The following is a 22,747-nucleotide window of genomic DNA, read 5'->3' on the forward strand; positions in this document are numbered from 1 at the left end:
TGCTTATGCATTCCATTTCTGTATGCTCAAATACAAAGAAAAAATTACATTAAAAATGGTCTTCCTGGGGCTGATAGGTGGCATGGTGATGAAGGGCGCCAGACTCCCACATGGCCAACCGCGGCTCAAGTCCTGGACCTTGTTTTCTCACTTTCCCTCTCTCTCGCTCTCACTCTATCCCTCTCTGGTCAAATTGAAATAAATAAATGAATAAAGTTAAATAAAATAATTATTTAAAAATGGTCTTCCTTGTTAATATTTACTTGGTTTACTCAAAACTTCATATGAAAAGTGTTCTTTTCTGTTAAATGCAATGATCTTTTACATTTGTTTTCTATGTCTACGTCCATCAATATTTGCAATGTTGTGGTAGTTTTCAAAACTGGTGATTTCAAACAATTTGAAGAATTTTAAATTGCCCTTGATACAATTTATTGCAATTTCTATGTATTTTATTTTGTAATAAATTACTGAAAAAGTCTTCTGCATGAGTGCCAGCAGTTCTTGTCCTTCCTATATGTTCAGAAACCTCCCTATATGCCCTCCGATATGTTCCTATATTGCGGCGAGCACTGCATACGGAAGCCATCTTGAGCTATCCACCATCTTGGAAACCATCAGGCTTCACTTCCTCACTGAGCAAATTGGTTCTCAGAAATCATGTGACCAACTGTTCTCCCCGGAAGTGGTTAGGTTTCTAGGCAACAGGAGAGATCCACCCACATCAATGATTGGTTCATGCTGTTCTATCTCATTTGCATTTCGGGCAACCAATTGGTTCCCACCAGCTGTATATAACTCGCCATTTTTGCTGAATAAACAGAAGTAGATGGAAGAAGACGACTTGATCAGCACCTCATATTGTGTGTGTGTGTGTTTGTCCCATCTCTCACTCCCTCCCCCAAGGAACCTGTTCAACTGTCCCGGGGGCCGGGACACTATATGCCTCCCCTGGTGAGTCCCAGAGTTGCCCCAATGCACAGCTTCTTCTTTCTCCTGAAGCCACAGCTATTCTAGCTGCCAGTACTACTTTTGCTGTCACTGCTGCTTCTCTTGCTATTGCTGCACCACTATCACCCATCTTGACCCAAGTCTTGACCTGACTGCCTTTGGACCCTATGGCTCCCTAAACTGTCCTGAGGCATGCACCTGAGTACAGGCCACCAGGCTGATTGATACCCACACTGCTTGTCATAGGCACAAGAATAGGCCTGTGTATGGACCCACTGCCACCTGGTGTATCTCTGCTACTCACGTACATGCTCAATTGTCCCAAGAGACTTTACTAACAAAGCACAAATTCAAAAATTCAATTATTAATCATTCTGAGATGGTGACACCAGAGCTTTAAATCAAGTGCAAGACCCTTCTGAGAGCAGGTTCTTGTGTGATTGCACATGAAGCTATCCCTGTATACTAGCCACTGAGTTGCTCATGTGTTTAAGCAGATCCAGAGCAGTTTCCAAACGATCTCTTAGGTCTCCATCAGCCCACTTTGGTGACACTGAGATGGCTGCCCTTCTGGAGAAAGAGCTGATAAGGTGTCTCCATTGCATAAGAGAACACTAATATCATCATTTGCTCTTTTGCAATATATTAACTTGATTCAGTCAACAGGGTAGTATAGTTATACTCTTCTCTTGCCAAAGAAGATGGCTACAGGTGCCCTATTTTTAAAGTCTGGATATTCTGTTGAGTATGTATCACTTCTCAGGTATAACTTATTGAATTATCTGCTCCTTAATGATATGGAACTTTTGGGACCAGCAGTTAGCGTAATGGCTATGTCACTGGACTCTCATGTAGTCGACCGCGGTTTGCATCCCAGACCCGGTGGCTTAAACTCATGCTGGGCGCGTGTGCATGCGTGCCCAAGATCCCGAGAGGAGAATGGAGGAGAAGGGATTGCGGCGTGACCATCCCTCCTGGAGGGTGATTTCTCGCTTTCTGTCTCTCTGTCTCTCCCTGTCTGTCTGGCGAGTGAACATGCCCTATAGCAAAAAAAAAACCCCTTCAAAAAAAAAAAAAAAAAGATATGGAACCTTCTGGTTATACATCCAAAGTAACTGAAATTAGAATATCGAAGCGATATCTGCACTCCCCTATTCAGTTTAGCCCTCTTTGCAGTAACCAAGATATGGATACAACCTAATGTCCACTCTCATGAATAGATAAAGAAATTATGGCTTATGTATACAATGGAATATTATTCAGCCAAAAAAGAAGAAAATGTGGGGCCAGTAAGGATTGCAGTAGTTCAGGCACTGGATCCCCATATGGCCAACCACGACTCAAGTTCCAGACCTAGCAGCTGGAAAATCCTATCAGAAGTGTGTGTGTGTGCATGTCCAAAATCCTGAGGGGAGAACAAAGAAGCCAGGAATTGCTGCATGGCCATTCTTCCATGGGGTGATTTCTCACTTTCCTTCTCTGGAGAGTGCATGTGCTATATGGAAAAACCCTAAAAAAAGAAGGAGGAGGAGGAGGAGGAGGAGAAGAAGAAGAAAATTGTGCCAATTATGACAAAATAGATAAACCCAGAGAACATTATGTTAAGGAAAATAAGCTAGACAGAAAAATACAAATACTTTATGTTCTCACTGATATATATTATCAGAAATAGTCAAACTTATAGAAGTACAGGATGGAAGTTGACAGGGGCTGGAGGGGGAGAGGGAAGTGGGGAGGTGATGGTTAAAGGGTACGAAGTTTCAGTTACACATAATAAGTAAGTTCCAGAGATGTATTATACGGCATTGTACCTATAGCTAATAATATTTTATTGCATACTTAAAATTGCTAAGAGGGAGCCCACAAGTGGGATGGAGGTTAAAGTGACTGAATCCCACATGGCTGACTGCTGCAGTGTCAATAGCTACCACTGGCAGCTGAGAGGAGAGAGCTGGAGCCAAGGTGTGATTGTGCCGTGTGATACTGTTGGAGTCTGAAGCAGAGAGGTTGTGGTCTTATGAGGCTTTGAAAAAGCAGAAGACATGAGCTGAGCTTTGACACACAAGCCTTAGGCATGCAGAGAAGCAGAAGGTCAGTGAAGGAGAAAGGATACTAAACACAGCTTTAGAGCTACCACAGATGAACACTTAATGCCTCTATAATTCACACTTCAACGAGAGGTTAAAATATAAAGCCAAAATAGGAAGCTTCACAGAGAATAATTAAGCAATAAACATTGCAGGGTATGCCTTGTTTTGTAAGACACACCACCAGTTCCTCTTCTTTAAAACTAAACATAGGTGATCACCATTTTGTTTTGATTTTTGAACTGTTAAGGAAATTCTTCTTGATAATTACAAGGAATGTGTGTAAAAAACAGATACCATATGGGGCAGGATATACAAACGATATGACTTTTTGATGATAAAATAGCGATTCTTCAGGAAAGACTGAACAGGAAGCCACACTGACTTTTGATATGACTAGTAACTGAACAAGCACAAGTTCTGCTCATTTTAATAGCAGGATGCTGTGTAAAATTTAACATAATGTGTTTGTCTCCTAGTCTACAGAGAAACCGAGCATCTTTTTTTGTAATGTAGCTCGTCTAACTGCCCTGAAAATGTGATTATGTGCGCCTTTCCCCAGCAGCCATTGCTACAGAAGTTTAGTTACTGTTTCCACAGTAACTCGGAGCTAGACCCCATGGAGGAAAAGAGAACTCTGAGACGCTTCTTTTTTTGGTTTATTTGAGTCTCCTACTATATTAAAAAAACAGAAATGTCAAGAATGGGGTTACAAAAACTGATATACAGTTATATGTCAACTGCCTCTCACACCTGTCAGTAAATGTCTCTGATTAGATGTAAATTCTCTTTTGTAGACAGTCAACATTCAAGGCCCATCTTGAGAGGCCTTTGATCCATATTATGACAGGCTCAGAATACTAGGCAGCCAATCTGACATCAGGCATCCACCTTGATTCCCTTTAAGACAACTACAACAGTATCAGATTACTTAGCAGTCCTAAATGTGACAGATAAAATTATTGCACTTATTCAAGTCTTTTTGAAAAATAATTATTTTAATTTTATTTATCATCATTATTACTATTTTTAAATTTGCTGCAGGACATGCATGCTCACCAGAGAGAGAGAGAAAGAGAGAGAGAGAGAGAGAGAGCCACCAGGTCCAAGATTTGAACTGTGGCTAGCCATGTGTGAGTCCAATGCCTTAACCACAATGCCACTTGCTGACCCCTATTCATGCCTTTTACTCTATGTACTGTTATACAATACTCCTTATTGCTATGCAAATAGAAATTAGACTAGAAATGATTTTTAAGATGCAGATACATGGTTTTTAAAAAAGGGGGTAAAAAGCTTTGTCACGCAAAATTGCAACAAATCAAACCACAACTTCTTTTTGTTCCTTAAAAAAAAAAAAAAAGAAAGAAAAATGTCCTTTCAATAAAGAATTCTACAAAATCCCCCATTTAGACAAAGAAAAAGTGAAAACTACAGGTAAAATTTGCCTCATAATTGTAGTATTAAAGTAACAATGTGGTTTGAACTGCCTTTAATTAACAACACATCAGGCCAGACAGGTGGTGTGGTGGTTCTGAATACCATATGACCAATTGTGGAGTTTGAGTCCTGGACCCAATGGCTAGAAAAACACTCTAGGCACGTGTGTGTGTGTGTGTGTGTATACCCAAAATCCCAAGAAGAGAATGGAGGAGGAGGGATGGTGGTGTGACCATTCCCCACAGGGGGTGCTTTTTCACTTTCCTTCTTTCTGTCTCTCCCTTTTTCTACTTCTCTCTGGTGAGTGCATGTGTCCCATAACAAATTAAAACACACAGAAGCAAAACTCTGGGAGAATTTATTAGTTGATGATTAAATGCTAAATTACGAGCATGAGGAATTACTGAAGAATCTGTTAATTGCCCTTGCTCTGCTACAGGATGAACACCGTCCCTGGGATGGAAGGATGCAGAGAGAACTCCAGGACCTTGCTCCTCATGTCACTACTCTTTTGCCCTCTTTGCCCAATCCCACCTTGTCACGCTTGGACCTAAGATAAGTTCCACTCAGTCTTCAAAGCTCCTTATATAGCTTTCCTGTGTCTTCTCAGAAACCCACATAGCCAAAATGAACTCTAAGTTACTAATTTCTGAGTATAACATATGGTATGGGGTCATGATGGGGGAGCATCACACTCGAGGCAGAACTGTCACAGAAACAGACATGATTTCATCTCCATCACGTCCATCCTATTGTCCTGGTCAGTGCACAGGCACTCCTGCCCACTGGTCACAGTGCACTCAATAACAACATTTATATAGCCCCTTCCAATTTAAAGGAGGCTTTCCCTTATATTATTTCACATAATCCTAACTACTACCATGTACAGTCAAATTATCTCTACTTTGCAGAGGAGGAACTGCAGGTCAGAGAAATATGACATCTCCTGGATTAGACAACAATAAATGGCAGTATTTACTGAAACCCATGATTCCTGCTTCATCTCCCTTATCCTTTTCAATTATGCCATATACTAATTTTGCTGTGGTCTTAGCAAAGCTCTTTCCTCTTGGCTCCCAATAGCAGAGAGCAATATCAAGGGTTCAGGCAGGCTGATAAAATTCAACTTCTGTTACTGCAAAATGTAATGCTAAGACAATGCTCTTAGCAAAGAGCAGGCCAACACAATACAAGCTAAATTAAAGACAAATTAATTCTTATAGAGCAGTGGTTTGTAAGCAGTCCAGGAGGTGGTAGGACTGAGCAGAACAAAACAATGGGCTTTAGAACTTGTTGCTATAGTTACAAACCCAGAGGAAAGCCTTCACATACCTTCAGTGTGGAAACAAACATTGGCCTTATATCCATAATAATTTACAGTCATTCTGCAAGTCTAGTCAGGCTTTAGAGATGCAAAAGGTACCCAGTGGCTCTACCAGCATCCTTACTAGTTTCCAAATAGTTTAGTATAGTAAACAGAAGCTAAGCATTCCAAATCCTGCAGGAGATTTGGAATGCCCAAGTAGGTCTAAATCTGTCTTTCAGAAGGTCTGTAAAGCAAAGATTCTGCATGTCTGAGTGAAATCTGGAAACCTCACACTGTAGATCATTCCTTATGCTTGCTATGACAATTTCCAAATTAAAAAAATACATATTATTCTCCTTGCTTGAATTTTCAAAAATGTACCAAAGGCCTCTCCTGGTGGTGCAGTTGGTAGCAAACTAAACTGCAGCACTGGAAGTCACAAGCTGAGTAGTTCGAATCCCCAGGTTGGTTGGCCTGGAACCAGCTGGGCAAGTGTAAGTCCCCAAGATTCTGATGAGTTGGAGGACGGAGGTAGAGGGATCATGGTATGACAAAACATACTATCTATGTTGAAGGTACTTTCTCTATTTCCTGTGCACACACATGCTGTCTACCATGAAATAAAAATGAATAAAAATAATGGTACCAAAAAGCACAGTTTAACATTACACGAATAGTCTATATTTCTTGTCTAATTAGGCAGTTGCCTTGTAAACCTGATCTAACCCCTTTCCTGTAACACAGTTAGTAGGAACTATGGACCTAGATGGGTCTGTTTCCTTAATAAAGAACATCATGACATTTGGGCTGCTTCCCATCAGCAGTAGCCAAATACCTCTTTGACACAGGGATATGGGGATGCCGGTGTGTGTGTGTGTGTGTGTGTGTGTGTGTGTGTGTATGTGTTAGGCTCAGCACCCAGAGTGGGACACAGGTTTCTGTCCAGGGCTCACAAAGAAATGGGGATGCAGACATAGGTAGGCAAACAGTTTATTAAGACAGTGAATGAATAACAGAAGTCTGGAGCCAACAGTGGGTCCCCATTGTGTTGCCAAAGAGGAACTGAAGTGAGGGGTTTTTATCTGAGTCAGAGAGGTTTTGTACCTGCTTGTTCTCAGGTGGAACTTGTGCATGCATTTCCCTCCTGTTGGGGACCACATGTTGGATGGGTCCAGTTACTTTTCTCCTAATTCTGGAGTGGGTAGGAAAGTCAGGAGACTCTTTGCCTAAAAGCTGTGGGTTATAAAATACCATTACCTTCTTCCTGGAATGTGGGTGGGACTAGGGAAGAAACTTTAATTTTCGCTTTTGTTTCAGATCATGCTGCTTAGGTTAATCATTTAGTCACTACTGCAAGCTATTTCTGTGAGCAACCAATTCAGTCACAGCTGAGCTGTTGAGTTGAGTTTTCATCTTAAAACTTAGCCACTTTGTGATTCCATTCGGAGCCTATAACCTAACTATATTCTTAGGGTCCTTGTCTACTACCTCACATGGGTTCTTATTAAGGGTTTTTTGTTTATTTGTTTGTTTGTTTATTTATTTGCTTTTAATAAAGAAGTAGTGGTTAATAGTTACAAGAGTTCTTATATCACTTAGGCTCATGGTATGGGGCCCTTTGGCCTTAACTGTGGTGCTTTGCCATCAGATATTCTTTCAAAAGCATTTTCTATGTATCGGGTCATTGGAAAAGTCATGACAGAAAAATACATCAGGACTTTTCTGATGACCCAATATTTTGGGCCTATCAGATTATCTTATAGTTTTCATTTGGCCCAAGTATTTTAGATTTCAAAGTTATGAGTTTTCTGGCCCTTGGTCCCTGACTTTGTTTCACCTAATGGCACATAACGCTAGTTTGGGCCAGAGGCCGAGGGCTGGGAAGAATGTGGCTTCCATTACGTTCAAGTGGGTTGACTGGTTTCACAGTCCTTTTTCTCTTCTCAGTGTTCCATCATGCCCTCCCACCCCCATTACTTATTTTCCCTAACTGCCTAGCCAGAGTCTGCCTCACCTCCCTTCATACCTCCTCCCCCTGTCATTTTACCTAAGTTGGCATTAGTAGCTATAATGTAGTCTACCAGGATGGCAGCATGGGATAATGGAAATGCTACTTTGAAGTTCATCAGCTTAGGATCGAATCTTATTCCATCCCTTCCTGTGTGAACTCGGGCTAGATACTAAACCTCTAAGTGGAAGTGGCTATTTCCTAAACTGCAAAAATGATTTAAGAGTCATTGTGAAGATTAAACGCAATGATGCATGTTAAGTCTCAGCCCAGAGGCCAGCATATAGTCCTCGATAAATGTTAGCTCTCTCCCACCACAGCCCTGGTTCTTTTGCCCTCATATATGATATACCCTAACTGACTTTGATAGGGACACATAAACAAAGGTCAGGCAGGAGCTGGACCAAATATTTCAGTAATACATAAGTTGGAAAAAATTATCTGGGTCCTTCCCAGTAAAAATGTGTTCCAGAGATGGGGCCAGCAGGTGGCATAGTGGTTCAAGTGCTGGATTCCCACATGGTCTTAGTCCCAGACCTGGCAGTTTAAAAATCACACTAGGCATGTGTGTATGCACATCCCAAATCCTGAGAGGAGAATGGAGAAAAAGAGATTGCAGTGTGGTCATTCCCCTGGAGGGTGATTTCTCACTTTCCCTCTGTCTCTGCACGCACCCCATAGAAAGAATCTTTCCCTTTTTGGCCCTCCTCTGTGAGCGTACACACCCTATGGTAAAACAAACAAACAAAACCTAAAAATAAATAAATAAATTGTCCCAGAGCATTTCTTTGGGCTTTGATGTGAGCATCTCAGAAGACCTACTTTTTCAAATCCTGCAGTGAAATGTTTGTATTTAAGATAAGAAAGACTGTACAGAACACTGGGTATTAGAAAAGGAGAAAGAAGCAATGTAATTTTGAAAAAGTCCTTAAAAGAACACATGTCAACTTGAGCAAGGGGAAGAGCCACCTTAGACAATAAGTGAAATAGGCAAAGTTCCCTCTCGCATGTCTAGAAATTTCACAGCCTCCTCTTTCTGTTGCACAAGTATTTCCTGTTCTTAGGTTTCCCCTGGCCCCAGGCAGATCTCCACTTCAGTCTTCCCCTCCCCAGGCAGCATCCCTTACTTAATTTATTTCCTTCCTCTAAAGGCAAATGCCCTTACATTAATTATAGGGTTACATATGAAGCCAATTTTCCTACCTTTACATTGGAAGAGAAAATTCAAAATAAAAATAAACATCTCTCTGAATTGGGGAATGAGAAAAGCTGGTAGGAAGACAAGTTGGTATGAGCCCTGAGGCACCCTGTCCTCTCAGGAAAGACTTCTTAGGAAACAAAATAGTACAACTTAGAATTGGAGACTATCAAGGGGTTAATATGCCTCCTTTCCCAGGTGAAGCGTGGGGTTCCAGAGCCATGTCATTTTCAGCCCTTCAGTCCTAAGCATTTCATTTTCGGGAGTATTCATGTAAACAGTATTGTGTTTTTATTGTTGTTTTTGTTGTTGTTGTTGTTGTTGTTTTCAGTATTGTGCTTTTAATTTCAAATTCCACTTGTTCATTCTGACTTTCGCATACTAATCTTGCATCTTGTAACCTTGCCATAATCACTTATTGATCCCAGGCTTTTTTTTTTTTTTCAGGTTTTCTGCATAGGTGATCATGTTATCTGCCAATAAAAACAGCGCCATGCATAGGGAACCAGATTCCACATGGCTGACTGTGATTTGCATCCTGTCCCCAATGACTTGAAAAACATACCAGGTACCTGTGCATGCCTGCCACGATGGTCCTGACAGGATGGAGAAGTGGGGAAGGGATTGTGCATGGCCACATCCATCCGGGGATGCTTTCTCCTTAGCCCTTTCTCTGTCTCTCTCTGGCAAGCACACATGCCCTCTGGCAATAAACAAAAAAAAATTTTTTTTTTTAATTTAAAAAGTGTATTGAGAATAAAAATGACTTTCTGTTTACAGTTCTATACACACTATCAAATGCTTATACTCTTTTACCCATGACTATAATAATAATAAAAATATTCGTTCCCTTCCTAAAAAACATAAATTATCTTGTGCTACCTCTTTGTAATTGAGCTTTACCTCCACACGTAACCTCTGGCAACAGCTGATCTATCATCCCTTTTGTTTTCCCTTTCCAGAATATCAAGTAAGAGAAATCAGATATTATGTGAGTATGGTTTTGAGTATGGTTTCTTTTATTTAGTACAACGTTTTTGAGATTTTGTTCTGTGACCAATTGTGGTGTTCTTTTTCTTCTTAAAAACTTATCACGGAAAGGGCCAGCAAGTGGCATGGAGGTTAAGACACTGGATCCCACATGGCTAGCTGTGCAGATTGAGCCCCAGACCCAGAAGGTTGAAAATCACACTGGGCATGTGTGCATGTGTGCCCAAAATTCCAAGAAGAGAGACCAGAGAAGAGGGGATTGTGACGTAGCCATCCCCCCTGGGGAGCGATGATTTCTCATTCTCCCTCTCTCTCCGGCAAGTGTTTATGTTTATAGCAAAAACTAAAAATAAACGAATGTAAATAAATTTTAAAAATAAATTATTAATTTGTATTCCATTATATGGATGTGCTACAGTTTATTTTTCCATTTACATGTGGGGGACATTTGTTTCTTTCCCAAGGTGTTTAGGTATTGTGAATAAAGTCTGATAATTTGAGGTTGGCAGCTCTTCTTTGTCTTTTCACTTGAGAATGGTTCAGATATTCCTCTTTCTGTGTTGAGAAATTATGGATTATACGGTAAACATTTTGAACATTGTGCTGGGAAGCTCTGTCTTGTTAACCATCATCTGAAACACTGATTTTGGTTTTGTTTTTGTTTTTTTCCTGTTTCATAGTCAGTCTGGCTATGTTCAGATCACAGTTCTGTGCTGTCTTCTCTGGGCAGTGATTCCAATGTTGAGTTTCCAAAGCCTTTTCTATGCTGTTTGTGTCTGTACATTACATATAACACTCAGGAGTTCTTCTGGGCCTTTGTTGTGCTTCTATTGCATATAGTTTATTTCTTAAAGTCTTTATCATGCTTTCTTGGGTGTAATTCCATGTTTATGCAGGGGTGAGGTTGACCCTGTTACTTGTTTAGGTTCAACCATAGATTTAAGGATCACTTTTGCTTTCACAGACAGTCCCTCCCCCTGCCCACTCTCACCCCTCCTCCCCAATAATGGCCAAAAAAAGACTGGATTCTCTTATAATTTTTGCCTTATGATGTCACTCAGTTCCATGTAATTGGGACTATCCCTGAGGTAAAGTAGCAAGAAAACGAAGAGTATAAAGATCCCTCCCATCCCCCAACTCTTTTCTCAGTTCCTCTATTTAGAGGGATAGAGTTCTCTTTCATTCTTAGCTATTCTCACAGTCTGGGGGTGGCAGTGCAAATCTGTGTTTGGGGTTGGCCTTGGGGCGGGGCCAGCAAAACAAAAGAAAAGGAAAAACAAAAAGGGATTTCCTTACACCGTCTATATTGTAGGAAACCCTTTTCTTTAGACAATTCTCAATTTGCCCACTATGGGGTGAAAACCAGAAGATAAAGGAGTAAAAGAGGAAGCTCAAAACACATTGGTAGTGTCTCATTTCTTTCTTCTTCTTCTTCTTTTTTTTTTTTTTAGATTTTTGCCATAAGGTATGTGCACTTGCAGGAAAGACACAGCAAGAGGGAAAGTGAGAAATCACCTACCACTCCATCCCGCCCCCCTCCCCCACCCCGGAGGATGGCCTTACTACAATCCCTTCTCCTCCATTCTCTTCAGGATTTTAGGCATACATGTGTGTGTGCCCGGAGTTATCTCCTAGCTGCCAGGTCCAGGATTTGAACTGTGGTTGGCCATGTGGGAATCTAGCACTGTAACTTGTACTCCATCTGCTGCCACTTCACTTATTCTTTTGTCTGAATAAAATACCTTGTATACAAAGATATGAAGCAAAAACAAAAGGAAATAGACTGAAAACTTAGGTCATGACCACTGAAATTGGTACAGCTCTGACTAAAGCAAACAAAATATTCTGGAGGTAGATTATCATAATCTAGAATTTAAAGTATTTTTACAAAAGAGAACCCTACTGAAGAGGAACTATGAACAAAAATTTACAATTCATAACAGGAAATAAAACACCATGACAGAGAGTTTGTTTATACAACAAAAGAGAACTAGTAACCCCCAAACAGAACATAATAGAATCATTTAAAAGTAAGTATGTCTAAAATAACTGATGAGGCGAGAGCAGATAAAGAAACCACAATAAGAAAATAAGGTAGTTTAACATAAAAGAAAGCATATTTGTAAAAGAACCAAGTAAGTTTTCCAAAAACAAAAAAATATAGTCATTGGAATGAAAAATCAATACAGACATTGAACAGTGAATTAGCAATGGTTAGGAAAGAATTAAGGGATTAAAACAAAGATTTGAGGAAATCATCCAGAATAAAATACAGAAAGATGAAGAAGCACCAATCACACAAATGTTGTTGAGGCATGGATGATAGAATGAGAAATTCCAACAAATGCCTAAATTAGAACTTCAGAAGTAAAGAAGAAAAGGAAGGAGAGGCTAAAAATGTACAAACCAAAGACTTCAGGTAAAGAAAGCATATTTACTTCTAAGCAGAATAAACAACACTAAACTGTAATACTCTCTACAATACATAATTCTCTCTACATCTTCCAGAAAATAAAAGAAGAAATGCTTACCTCCTAAATTTGCCCTAACACCATGGCCAGAAAAGACATAAAAGAACATTTCAGAACATTATCTCCCATGAACATAAAATACAAAATCTTCAAAAAAAATACTAGCAAATCGAGCCTAGAAACTTATAGAAAGGAAAACATGACATGATCAAATGTCATTTATCCATGAAATTAAAAGAAGTTCAATGTCTAAAAATCAGTTATTGTAATATACCATATTCATAATGAAGGAAAACTTATAATCATCTCAGTAAATGGACAAAAACATGTGAGAAACTGCAACACACTAATGATACAAAATCTAAGCAAATTAGGAATCAAACTTCCTTAACTTGGTAAAGGGCATCCATGAAAATACACAGCTGACTTCATAGTCACTGGGGAAGTATTAAATGCTATCTCTCAGATAATTGCAAATATGGCAAGGATTTCTGTTTTCACCACTCCAGTTGATTATTGTAGTGGTGGTCTTAGCTAGTGCAATACTACTAGAAAAGAAAGTCATACAGATTAGAAATGAAGGAATGAAACTGCCTCTATTTACAGTTTCACATATAGATTTTGAATGGGACTGCCTATATATTCATATTCAGTGTGATTAGTGAATTTATTGCGTTTATTGATATTGCATAATAATAACAGAAATAATAAGATATATCACCCTTTAAATAGTTTATAATTTAGAAAGTTAACAAATTCCTATACCTTCCCTCATGAAAACTGAATTACACAATCTTTTATTTTGATTATCTTCTTAAAACCCTCTCTTGCCCTCTGCTGTCCATTCGTTGAACATATATCATTACATGAAATAAAATATTCATTGGCATTTAGATGGTAAGAAAGTCTCCTCCCATTTGATTATTTGAGTCAGATGCAAACAATAAGTGCCAAGAAATGCTTTAACATTTTTTATTATAGAGGTAACATAGGTTCACTACTGATAATACATTAAAAATGAAGTAATCAGTTGTTTTACTGCTTCAAAATAACCCCCATTATTAAGTGGTGTATATCCTTTTGGAATGTAATTATTTCTATGCAAGATAAGTTTATATTAAATTAATAATTATATTACAAAATTGGAATCATATGCTGCATGCAGTTTAGTATTTACTCTTCATTGAACATTCTATTATGGAACATCTCCCATATCATTGACTTATCTTCCAAATATAGTTTTTGAATTGTTACATAATATTCCAGATGTATAATAATGTAAATAATAACCTCTTACTTGGGTGCATTTAAATTGATGCAATAATTTACCATTATAAGCAACTTTATAAAATAAAATTCCTTGAACTTCCTAATTTGGTGCTTACATGCCCAAAAACACAATTTCTGGGTCACAGATACACATAATTTTAAGGCTTTTTACATTCACTGCTTCACTGAACTCAGAAAAGTTTTAATTAATTTATACTCCTACAAGAAGCATATGCTCATGACCACAGGAGCAGTTTTTTAAAACTGGAGATGTAAAAATATATTACAAATCAGTGAATGTTTACAATGATTTATAAGAGAAAAAGATACATATGATTCTCTATGAGGTATGTGGTTTGTTTGTTTGTTTGTTTATTTATTGCAGTCAGGAAAATAGAAAGTCTTTTTGGTAGAGTACCAAGAGGGCCAGACTTCCCAACTGCTTATTATTAATGTTTCTGAATTTGTTTTCTCAACTGCAATGTGAAGAGAAAAATAATTGCCCTGCTCAATAGATTGTGTTGTATGCAAACACGAAAATTTTGTCATGTAGACAGAAGTTCCAACTTTCATTAATCACTTAACATATGGACAGATTTCACATTCACTAGGTTTTTTAAAAAATTATCAATATCTTTTAAATATTATGATAAATATTAATACCAATAGTTTTCTCCATTTTTAACCTCACATGATCAGGAGAATAATTTTCAGTCAGTTTTATATAGTTTTGCTTTTTTGAAAATAGTAAAATAATGATTATAGCACACAGACAATTATGGCTCAGCTGCCAATTCCATTAACTTTGTCTCAGAAAAAGAAAAATTATCACAGAAACAAACTTATTCATTAGGGATTCATTTTAAACCTAAAAATACCTAGCCCTTCTATAGGAAATTAATTTTCATTCTCAACTTGCTTGAACCAGTGACTTTTCCAAATTTCTTTTCAAAGTTATCCCTGTAGGTTTTCACGAAGATATCAACAGTTTGAAGATAAGCCCCTGTAGGTATTCACGAAGATATCAACAGTTTGAAGATAAGCCTGAATAATTATGACCACACTAAGTATGAAACCAAGGGCAGAATCAGTATTCATTCAGCAGGCCCTTGTTGAACCTATTGTAAAACTAGTTCTTAATAAGAGCCTTCACTAAAGGAAGAAGAATAAAGAGGGAAGGAGGAAGGGGCCAGCAGGTGGCATGGTGGTTGGGGCCACTGGACTCCCGCACAGCTGACTGCAGTTCCAGTTATGGACTTGGTGGCCTGCTTTCTCACTTTCTCTCTCTCTCTCTCACTCTGTCTCCCTCTGGTCAAATTAAATAATAATAATAAGGTTAAATAAAATAATTCTCTAAAAAAAGGGAGGAAGAACTAGGACAGAAAGGAGGAAAGGATAACTTAAGAAAACACCAAGTGTTTTATTTTTTTAAAAAAATTTTTAAATGTTATCTTATTCATTGTCATTTTTTTTGAAGTTGACCAGAGAGAGAGAGAAAGTGAGAGAGCAAGCTGACAAGTCCAGGACTACTCCCTATGGTCAGCCATAGGGAAATCCAGCCACCTTAACCACCACACCACGTGCCGGCCCCAACACCAAGTGTTTTAAAAAGAAATAGCTAGTAAAAATAAGTAACTTGGGTCCATGAGAACTTTGACCCAGTTGATCTTTCTATCACTAAACCTCCCAGGAATTCTGGAATTCAGGAATTCTGGTCATTACATTTGGGCAAGGCATTCTGTTTTGAATTTTTGAAGGTATTCAGGCATTTTATTAAACATCATTGTCTGCAGGTGTCTTGAAGGTATTCAGACATTTTATTAAACATCATTGTCTGCAGGTGTCTGGGTTAAAGAATTTAGGGAATAATTTGTAGGAGGGAGTAAGGGCAGAGAAAAGGGGAGAAAGACTAGGTAGAAAAAGAGGAAATAATTTTTTCATTGTTTTTATTGTCCATAGAATAATAAAATATAAAAGGTAAAAGAAACCTTATAGAGTCATTAATTACAGTCCCCCTTCATCTTAAAACTGAAGGGAAAAAAAATTGACACAAACCAGTGGCAAAGCTAGGAAAATAATCTGATCCCCAATTCCCATGTTCTTTCCACAACACTATATTCAATATGTTTTTGTATCTTATTTTAGCCAAATTAAGGATCAATTACAGTCAAAGATACCAATGCTGCTTTCAAAATAAGTTTTAATCTCTCATTTTTCTTGATAGCTTGGAATTAATGCTATCCCTAAAATAAAAATACCGTTCTTTGCATTGAAATTTTGTAGACTACGCACCCCAACTCCATCCATTTGGTCCTCACTTAAACCTTCAGAGGCAAGGCAAGGAAGGTATGGTTGTCTTCATTTTACTAGCGAGCAAAGACGTCTAATGACTTATCTACGGTCACTCTGGAATAGGCCAGGACTCTAGTGCTATTCCTATACTTGCTACTGAAGAGGAAGTTCCCTTAAGGAACATCAATTTGGCTCTTCATTCTCTTGAAAAGGATTCTCCATTTCCATCAGACTCCGCACTCGTTTAATAAAGTTTGAGTCTAGCCATTAAGATAGAGTACACCTAGTTTGCACCAATATCTCATTTTTAAAAGCGCAATTTCTTACCCTTTCCCTTGGTCCTGATCCTTACTTAGGCGACTATTTTTCTGTGGGTTTCCCAAAAACCACCCTCTCCAAACAAGAAGTCGCGTCCTCGGTAGTCAAGGTAACCGCTCAGCTTTACCAATCTACTTCGTCCATGCATTCTATTGGTCAGTTGGATTCCATGTACATTTTCCTAGCCCTCAACTGACCAATGGGCTTGAGGCAAAGGGCGCTCCTTGCGTCCTAACATCTGCTCTGATTATCCTCCCACTCACGCATTGCCTTCTGGGATATGTAGTTTCCTAGATCGCTAGAACCTTCTGAGGACTGGCTCCTGTAAAACTATCTATCCCGTCGGCCTTCGCGAAAGGGGCGGGATAGGCTGGGAGCCCGGGTCAGAGTTGACATTCAGAGCTTTGAATTTCCCCCTTGTGACTGGAGTTTGTGTTTCTGTGGCTGAAGCAGTCCTTGTTTTAGAGACCCTGGCAGACGCATGCTTTGTGACTTAGGGCCGCGCAGGAACCAAGTCGACTGGCCGTGGCAAGTGACTGTCCCTGTGGCTGAGGTGTGCTGAGGGAGGGCCAGGGCGGCGCGACATGTTCGCCCAGGGCTCGGGCTGGGGGCTTGGCTGCTTCCGATTCGGTCGGTTCCGAGTGTGGGCCGGCGCTGGATCCTGGGTTTGTCGGGCTGGTAGCCAGGTCAGGCCGTACGGGTCAGGTGCGGGCGATCGCCAACCGGGATCGGAGCCTGAGGACCCTCCTCCTGGTCCGGCGCTCCGGACTCTGAAGGACTGGACGATGCTGGTGAGCCCGTTCGGTCGGCTGCGGGCGCGGCTCCCGTGTCACCTGGCCGTGAGGCTCCTGGACCCTCTCACCTACCCAGATGGCGACCGCGTGCTGGTCGCGGTGTACGGCGTGGAGGGCCGGGCGCGAGGCCTAGACGGCCTGCAGGTGAAGTACGACGAGGCACTGAAGGAGGTGACCATCGCTTCTGACACCATCGACCCCCAAGCGTCCGTGGAGGTGAACGCGCCCCTGAAGTTTGGCAAGTGAAGTGGAGTTAAAGCGGGTTTGGGTCTCAGAGCACGCATAGCAGACTTCTTCAGTTAGGCCAAAGTGGACGTGGACTTTTGGTTGGTCTCTTTGGACCAGAGATTCTAACCTTGTTTGCTGTTGGCCCTTTTCGAAGCTCCTGCTGCTGTTCTACTCTGAGATTTCAGTAGTATTTAAGAATTAGGTTCCTGGTTACGGAATTTTTATAAAGGGAAGGACAACATGATTTAGGATAATCCAAGACAAATGACATTTGTGGAAGTTTTTATGGTCTACTTAATCACTTCCTTGTTAGTAAACTGGTTTATTTTTCAGGTTTCTTGATCAATTGTTTCACCGCTATGGCAGTCCATCTGCATTTCCTGTTGCTCACAAGTGGGTCTCTGTCCACAAACAGCCCTGTCTGTAGGAGTTTCCATAGCTAATCTGCACCAGGAATTTAATTTCACCTAGGCACCCAGCTCCTTACTGATGTGGTTCTGTTCTTTTTAGCTGAAGGAATATTTCCAGAAGTAGCAACCTTTGATGAAAAACAGATAGTAAGACTGTAGGGCTCTCATTCTTCCTGGGCCTGAAGGATAATATTGATATATTGATGATGAGCATAATAATAGCATTCTGTATTTCTAAGATAGTCTTTTTTTCTTTTTTTGAGGATCTTTGCTATAGGACACATGTGCTCACTGGAGAGACAAGAGACAGAAAGTAAGAAATTACCCCCAGTGGGGATGGCTGAGAGGCAAACCCTTCTCCTCCATTTTCCTTTAAGGATTTTGGGCACACACACACATTCATACCTGGCATGAGTTTCAGGTTGCTGGGTCCGGAACTGGAATAGCAGTAGACCATGTGGAAGTCCAGCACCTTAACCACTAGGCTACCTGCTAGTCCCAGATAATCTTACAGTTGCACTATAAAGTAGATAAAGTTATTGTCACCAGTTCAGATGTGGCAACAGATAAAGGAAATTTCATGAAATAAATATAATATTTATTTGGATAAACAAATAGAAAAAAAATCCATGACTTTATGAAACATACATTCTATTAAGGATAGATAGAGAAATGTATTGGGACCAGCAGTTAGTGTAATGGCTATGTCGCTGGACTCCCATGTAGTCGATCGCATTTCGAGCCCTGGACCTGGTGGCTTAAAACTCACGCCGGGCACGTGTGTGTGCGTGCCCAAAATCCTGAGAGGAGAATGTAGGAGAAGAGATTGCAGCGTGGCCATCCCTCCTGGGGGGTGATTTCTTGCTTTCGGTCTCTCTGTCTGGCGAGCGCAAGCACCCTATAGCGAAAACCTCTCCAAAAAAAAAAGAGAAATGTATCGACTCTTTTTTAAATGTGTATTTCTTCCAATTGAGAGAGAGAGAAATTGAAAGGCACCCCTAACAGGCTTTTACACTGTGATCTATCCCAGCATTAGGATCACAGGCATAGTTTACTTGCTGGTCTGTACAAGAAGACCTCTGAATGTGAACTGCAGACCTTCCTATGTGGTTTTAGCATTTTGGAGCCTTGTGCTACTACTGCACCACCTTCACTGGCCACCTGTTCTCTCGACAGAAAATGGTGGAATTGGGGTTTAAACTGAATGGAGTCCGCTCAACCACTGTGTTTTATTGCTTCTCAGCTTTTTTTTTTTTTAAAAGAGGTTTTTGCCATAGGGCACATGCACTTGCAGGAGAGAGAGAGACAGACAGTGAGAGGGAAAATGAGAAGCCCTTCCCCCACCTCCAGGGGAATGGCCACCTCACAATCCCTTCTCCTCCATTCTCCTCTCCTGATCTTGGGCACACATGTACACACACCTGGTGTGAGTTTCAGGTCACTGGGTCCAGAACTTGAACTCCGGTCAGCCATGCAGGGTCCAGTGATATAACCATTACACCATCGGCTGCCCTGATTCTCAACTTCTTTTAGTGAGCCCATGTGAATAAAAGCCTGACTGGGTAGGAGAAGAAGATTTGCCAATAATACAAAATAGACTGAGCTTTGAAATAGAGCTAAACATAGTTTATGAAAGCAAAGACGAAAATCCTGCTCTTGTTGGTGATTTGAAATCTCACTATTTGTTGCTTCTTTTTAGAGCTAAAACCCATACTTCCGATTTAGTGTTTCCATGATTACATTCTATGGGTCCCTCAAATCAACATAATTCAGTTTTCTTCAGACATGTTCCTCTGGTTTGTCTGTTACCTGTTGCGCTGAATGGGTGAGAGTAGCAAAACCACCACTCAGTATCTAGCCTTAACTTCCTACCTATAACCTCTATTGTGAGAGTAAAGTATTTCTTTCTCTCCATTTCTGTCAGTGCCGCCTTAGATCATGCCATATGTTGTTACACTAATTAATTGGGTAATACATTTTGTAGTTATATTTACAACCATCTATATAGGGTAAAATTCTTCAAAATATTTCTGTTATTTTAAAACTTTATATAGAATGCCATGGTACAACTGTGAAAATTGCCTTCAGGCTATAACTATTGAAACTGAGGCCTTAGTCCCCAATAGTTTGTATTTGGGGCAACATGGCATTTATTTCTCTTAATAGTTTAAGGTAAATTGGTGGTTTTTTTTTTTTTTTTTTTTTTTTTCCCAGTATTTCTTTTCTTCTTTTTTTTTATTTTTTGGAGAGGTTTTCACTACAGGGCATGTACATTTGCCAGAAAGACAGAGAGAGACAGATAGAAAGTGAGAAATCATCCCCAAGGGGGAATGGCCATGCCATAATCCCTTCTTTTCCATTCTCCTCTCGGGATCTTGGGCATACATGCACACATGCCAGGTATGAGTTTAAGCTGTCAGGTCTGGGACTTGAACTGGGGTCAACTACGTGGGAGTCCAGTGATGTAACCATTACGTCATCTGCTGGTCCCAATCAGTGCTTTTTAATTCTTGCTTTTCTTTTTAGAGAGAGATTTTTGCTACAGGGTGTGTGCACTTGCTGGAGAGACAGAAATACAAAGAGATAGAAAGCGAGAAATCACCCTCCAAAAGGCATGGTCATGCTGCAGTCCCTTCTTGTCCGTTCTCCTCTCAGGATCTTGGGCATATACACACACATGCCTGGCATGAGTTTTAAGTCACTGGGTCCAGGACTTGAACCGTAGTCAACTATGTGGGAATCTGTGATATAACCATTATGCAATCTGCTGGTCCCCAGTGCTTTTTAAGTTATATTTTTATACAGAGATACTTGAGATTACACTTTAAATTAATAACCAATTCCTTGGTTTCCAAACTTCTAATATCACTGTTATTTATCTACAGTCTTGTAATTTAATGCTATTTAATATTATGTTTTTCAAAGTTAGTCCCACTATTTTTAGTTATTTTAAATACCTTGTTATTTAGTTGCATTTTAATTCTCATTTTCCAGCTATGAAACATTTGAGGTATAATTTAAAATCTAGCAGGATCCACTGCTACTCCACAGTATGCTCTTAATTTTGGATAGGTTTGGGAATATATCTTTAATTTTTTTTAATATAAGAAAATGGGCCAGCTGATTGATCCGATCCATCATAATGATATATTAACTTGTAGTATTTTATTCAAGCTTGTGGGAATGTGTGTCCTCAGTGGGAAGAGGCTTGTATGATCTTCCACAAGAGTACCTATTAGAATTGTAGTCTCTTGCTTTCTTTTACTTCCCATCTATGCTGTTTTCTTTCTTTACATGATACAGGACAACAGAAATAACTGTTCTGGTTCTAAAAACTGGCAGATAGGCCAGTGCGTTTGGTCTTCTTGCCAAGATGGAGACTCCTTACCTTTAGGGAGAGACAGTTGATAACTATGGTCTCTCCAGGATTCAGTAAAATTATGGACATAACTGAGGAGCTGGATTTTTAGTGGACACTAAAATGTTTTGGAGCTTATTAACCAATGTACTTTTTTTTCTTTTATAATTTCTAGATCTGGATATCAAGTCATCAGGGTCTGGCTGTGTAAAAGTCCAAAATATTGAGTGTGATCATTGTAAAATTGAAACTGAGCAGGGAACCAGCACCTTACAATCTGTTAAGGTATTAGCATTTTCTAATTTTGTTTCAGTGTTATTATTTTAAAAAATTCTCAAACTATGAACTACAGTATAAACTAAAGAGATTATTCTATTTTCAGATAATTTATTCACCTTAGAAATTCCTTTCAAAACTTTTGCCTTCAACTTTGAAGGTTTCACCTCGTATTTCTTTTAGACTTCATTTCAAAGTATACAGTGAAACTATTCTTAGTATTCTAAGATCCTATTAAAATTTTTAGTTTCCATAAATGATTTTATTCTGATTATTAAAGAGTAAGGAAAAGTTTTATGAATTATAAATGCACTTAATATATTAGGTTACTTCAGACTGGCCCTGTAACTTAGCAGTTAAGAGAGCCAGCTTGGACATGGCTAACTGCAATTTGAATACTGGCTCTGACCACTCAAAAAGCACGTGGCCATGTGTGCATGTGAGTGCTCCAAATCCCAACAGAGAGGAAAACAGGAGGAGAAGGGATTGTAATGTCACCACAGTCCACTGTGGAAACTTCCTCCATCTCTCTCTGGCAAAAGCATGCCAAAAATAAATAAATAAAAGTACTATTGGGTACATATAATATGTCATGACTTTTCTGGCAATCCAATAGGTTACTTCAGTCACATTTTTAATGTGGCAAGTTCCTCATTACTTAACATCTCCCTTAGACCTAGTAGTTTTTAAAGAAAATAAAGGTTTATTTGCAAAACTCACAATTTAGGTGACTAGAAAGTCCAAAATCATTATGAAATGGTGGAAAGCAGAACTTTTAGCAGAGCAGAGCGTGGTCTGTATCCATAGGTTTCACTTTCCCTGGTCTCTTTTCTTCTGCATATAAACTCACCAGAACCCAATCATAGAGACCCCTGTCCTAATGACCTCCTCTCACCCAAAGACCCTACCTTAGGACACCATGAAGGGATTGAATTTTCCCTTAATACCTTTACAGTACAATCAAGTCCCAACATTTGAATTTTATGGGATATCCAATCACTGCCCTCTAAGATCAAATTATAAAACATGAAACTTAGCGTGACAAACCATTATTCAGACCATAAAAGGACTAAGTAACAATTTGTCCAATGTAACAAATGAATCTTCTTTTTTTTTTTTTTTTTAGGTTTTTGCCATAGAGCCTGTAAGCTTACAGGAGAGAGACAGAGTGACACACACAGAGAGAGAAGGTGAGAAATCACTCCATAGGGGCTATGACCACACCACAGTCTCTTCTCCATTTTCCTCCCAGACTTGTTGGACACACACATACACATGCTTGGCATGCTTTTCAAGCTTCCCAGTCTGAGATTTGAACTATGGTCAACCATGTGGGAGTCCAACACTGTAA

General features: G+C 39.6%; 2 protein-coding genes across 5 annotated transcripts in view; one reads left to right on the forward strand and one right to left on the reverse strand.

The window, feature by feature from the left end:
• Nucleotides 1–16,472, reverse strand: part of CCDC146 (coiled-coil domain containing 146) — a 169,552-nt gene extending 153,080 nt beyond the window's left edge. Inside the window, exon 1 of the mRNA XM_027773352.1 lies at nucleotides 16,340–16,472. The gene's annotated coding sequence lies outside the window, so the exon portion shown is untranslated. The remainder of the gene's footprint in view (nucleotides 1–16,339) is intronic.
• Nucleotides 16,473–16,891: 419 nt separating this feature from the next.
• Nucleotides 16,892–22,747, forward strand: part of FAM185A (family with sequence similarity 185 member A) — a 43,685-nt gene continuing 37,829 nt past the window's right edge. For 3 of the 4 annotated variants that reach the window (XM_014589395.2, XM_014589400.2, XM_006140779.3), the window contains exons 1-2: nucleotides 16,892–17,362; nucleotides 21,296–21,405. In XM_014589395.2, coding sequence (XP_014444881.1) covers nucleotides 16,915–17,362; nucleotides 21,296–21,405 — 558 coding nt within the window. In that variant the 5' untranslated portion in view covers nucleotides 16,892–16,914. The remainder of the gene's footprint in view (nucleotides 17,363–21,295; nucleotides 21,406–22,747) is intronic. The other variant, XM_014589404.2, reaches the window with a different exon arrangement.

The sequence above is a fragment of the Tupaia chinensis genome, unplaced genomic scaffold (assembly GCF_000334495.1).
Source record: "Tupaia chinensis unplaced genomic scaffold, TupChi_1.0 Scaffold000044_1, whole genome shotgun sequence".
Taxonomy (NCBI): domain Eukaryota; kingdom Metazoa; phylum Chordata; class Mammalia; order Scandentia; family Tupaiidae; genus Tupaia; species Tupaia belangeri.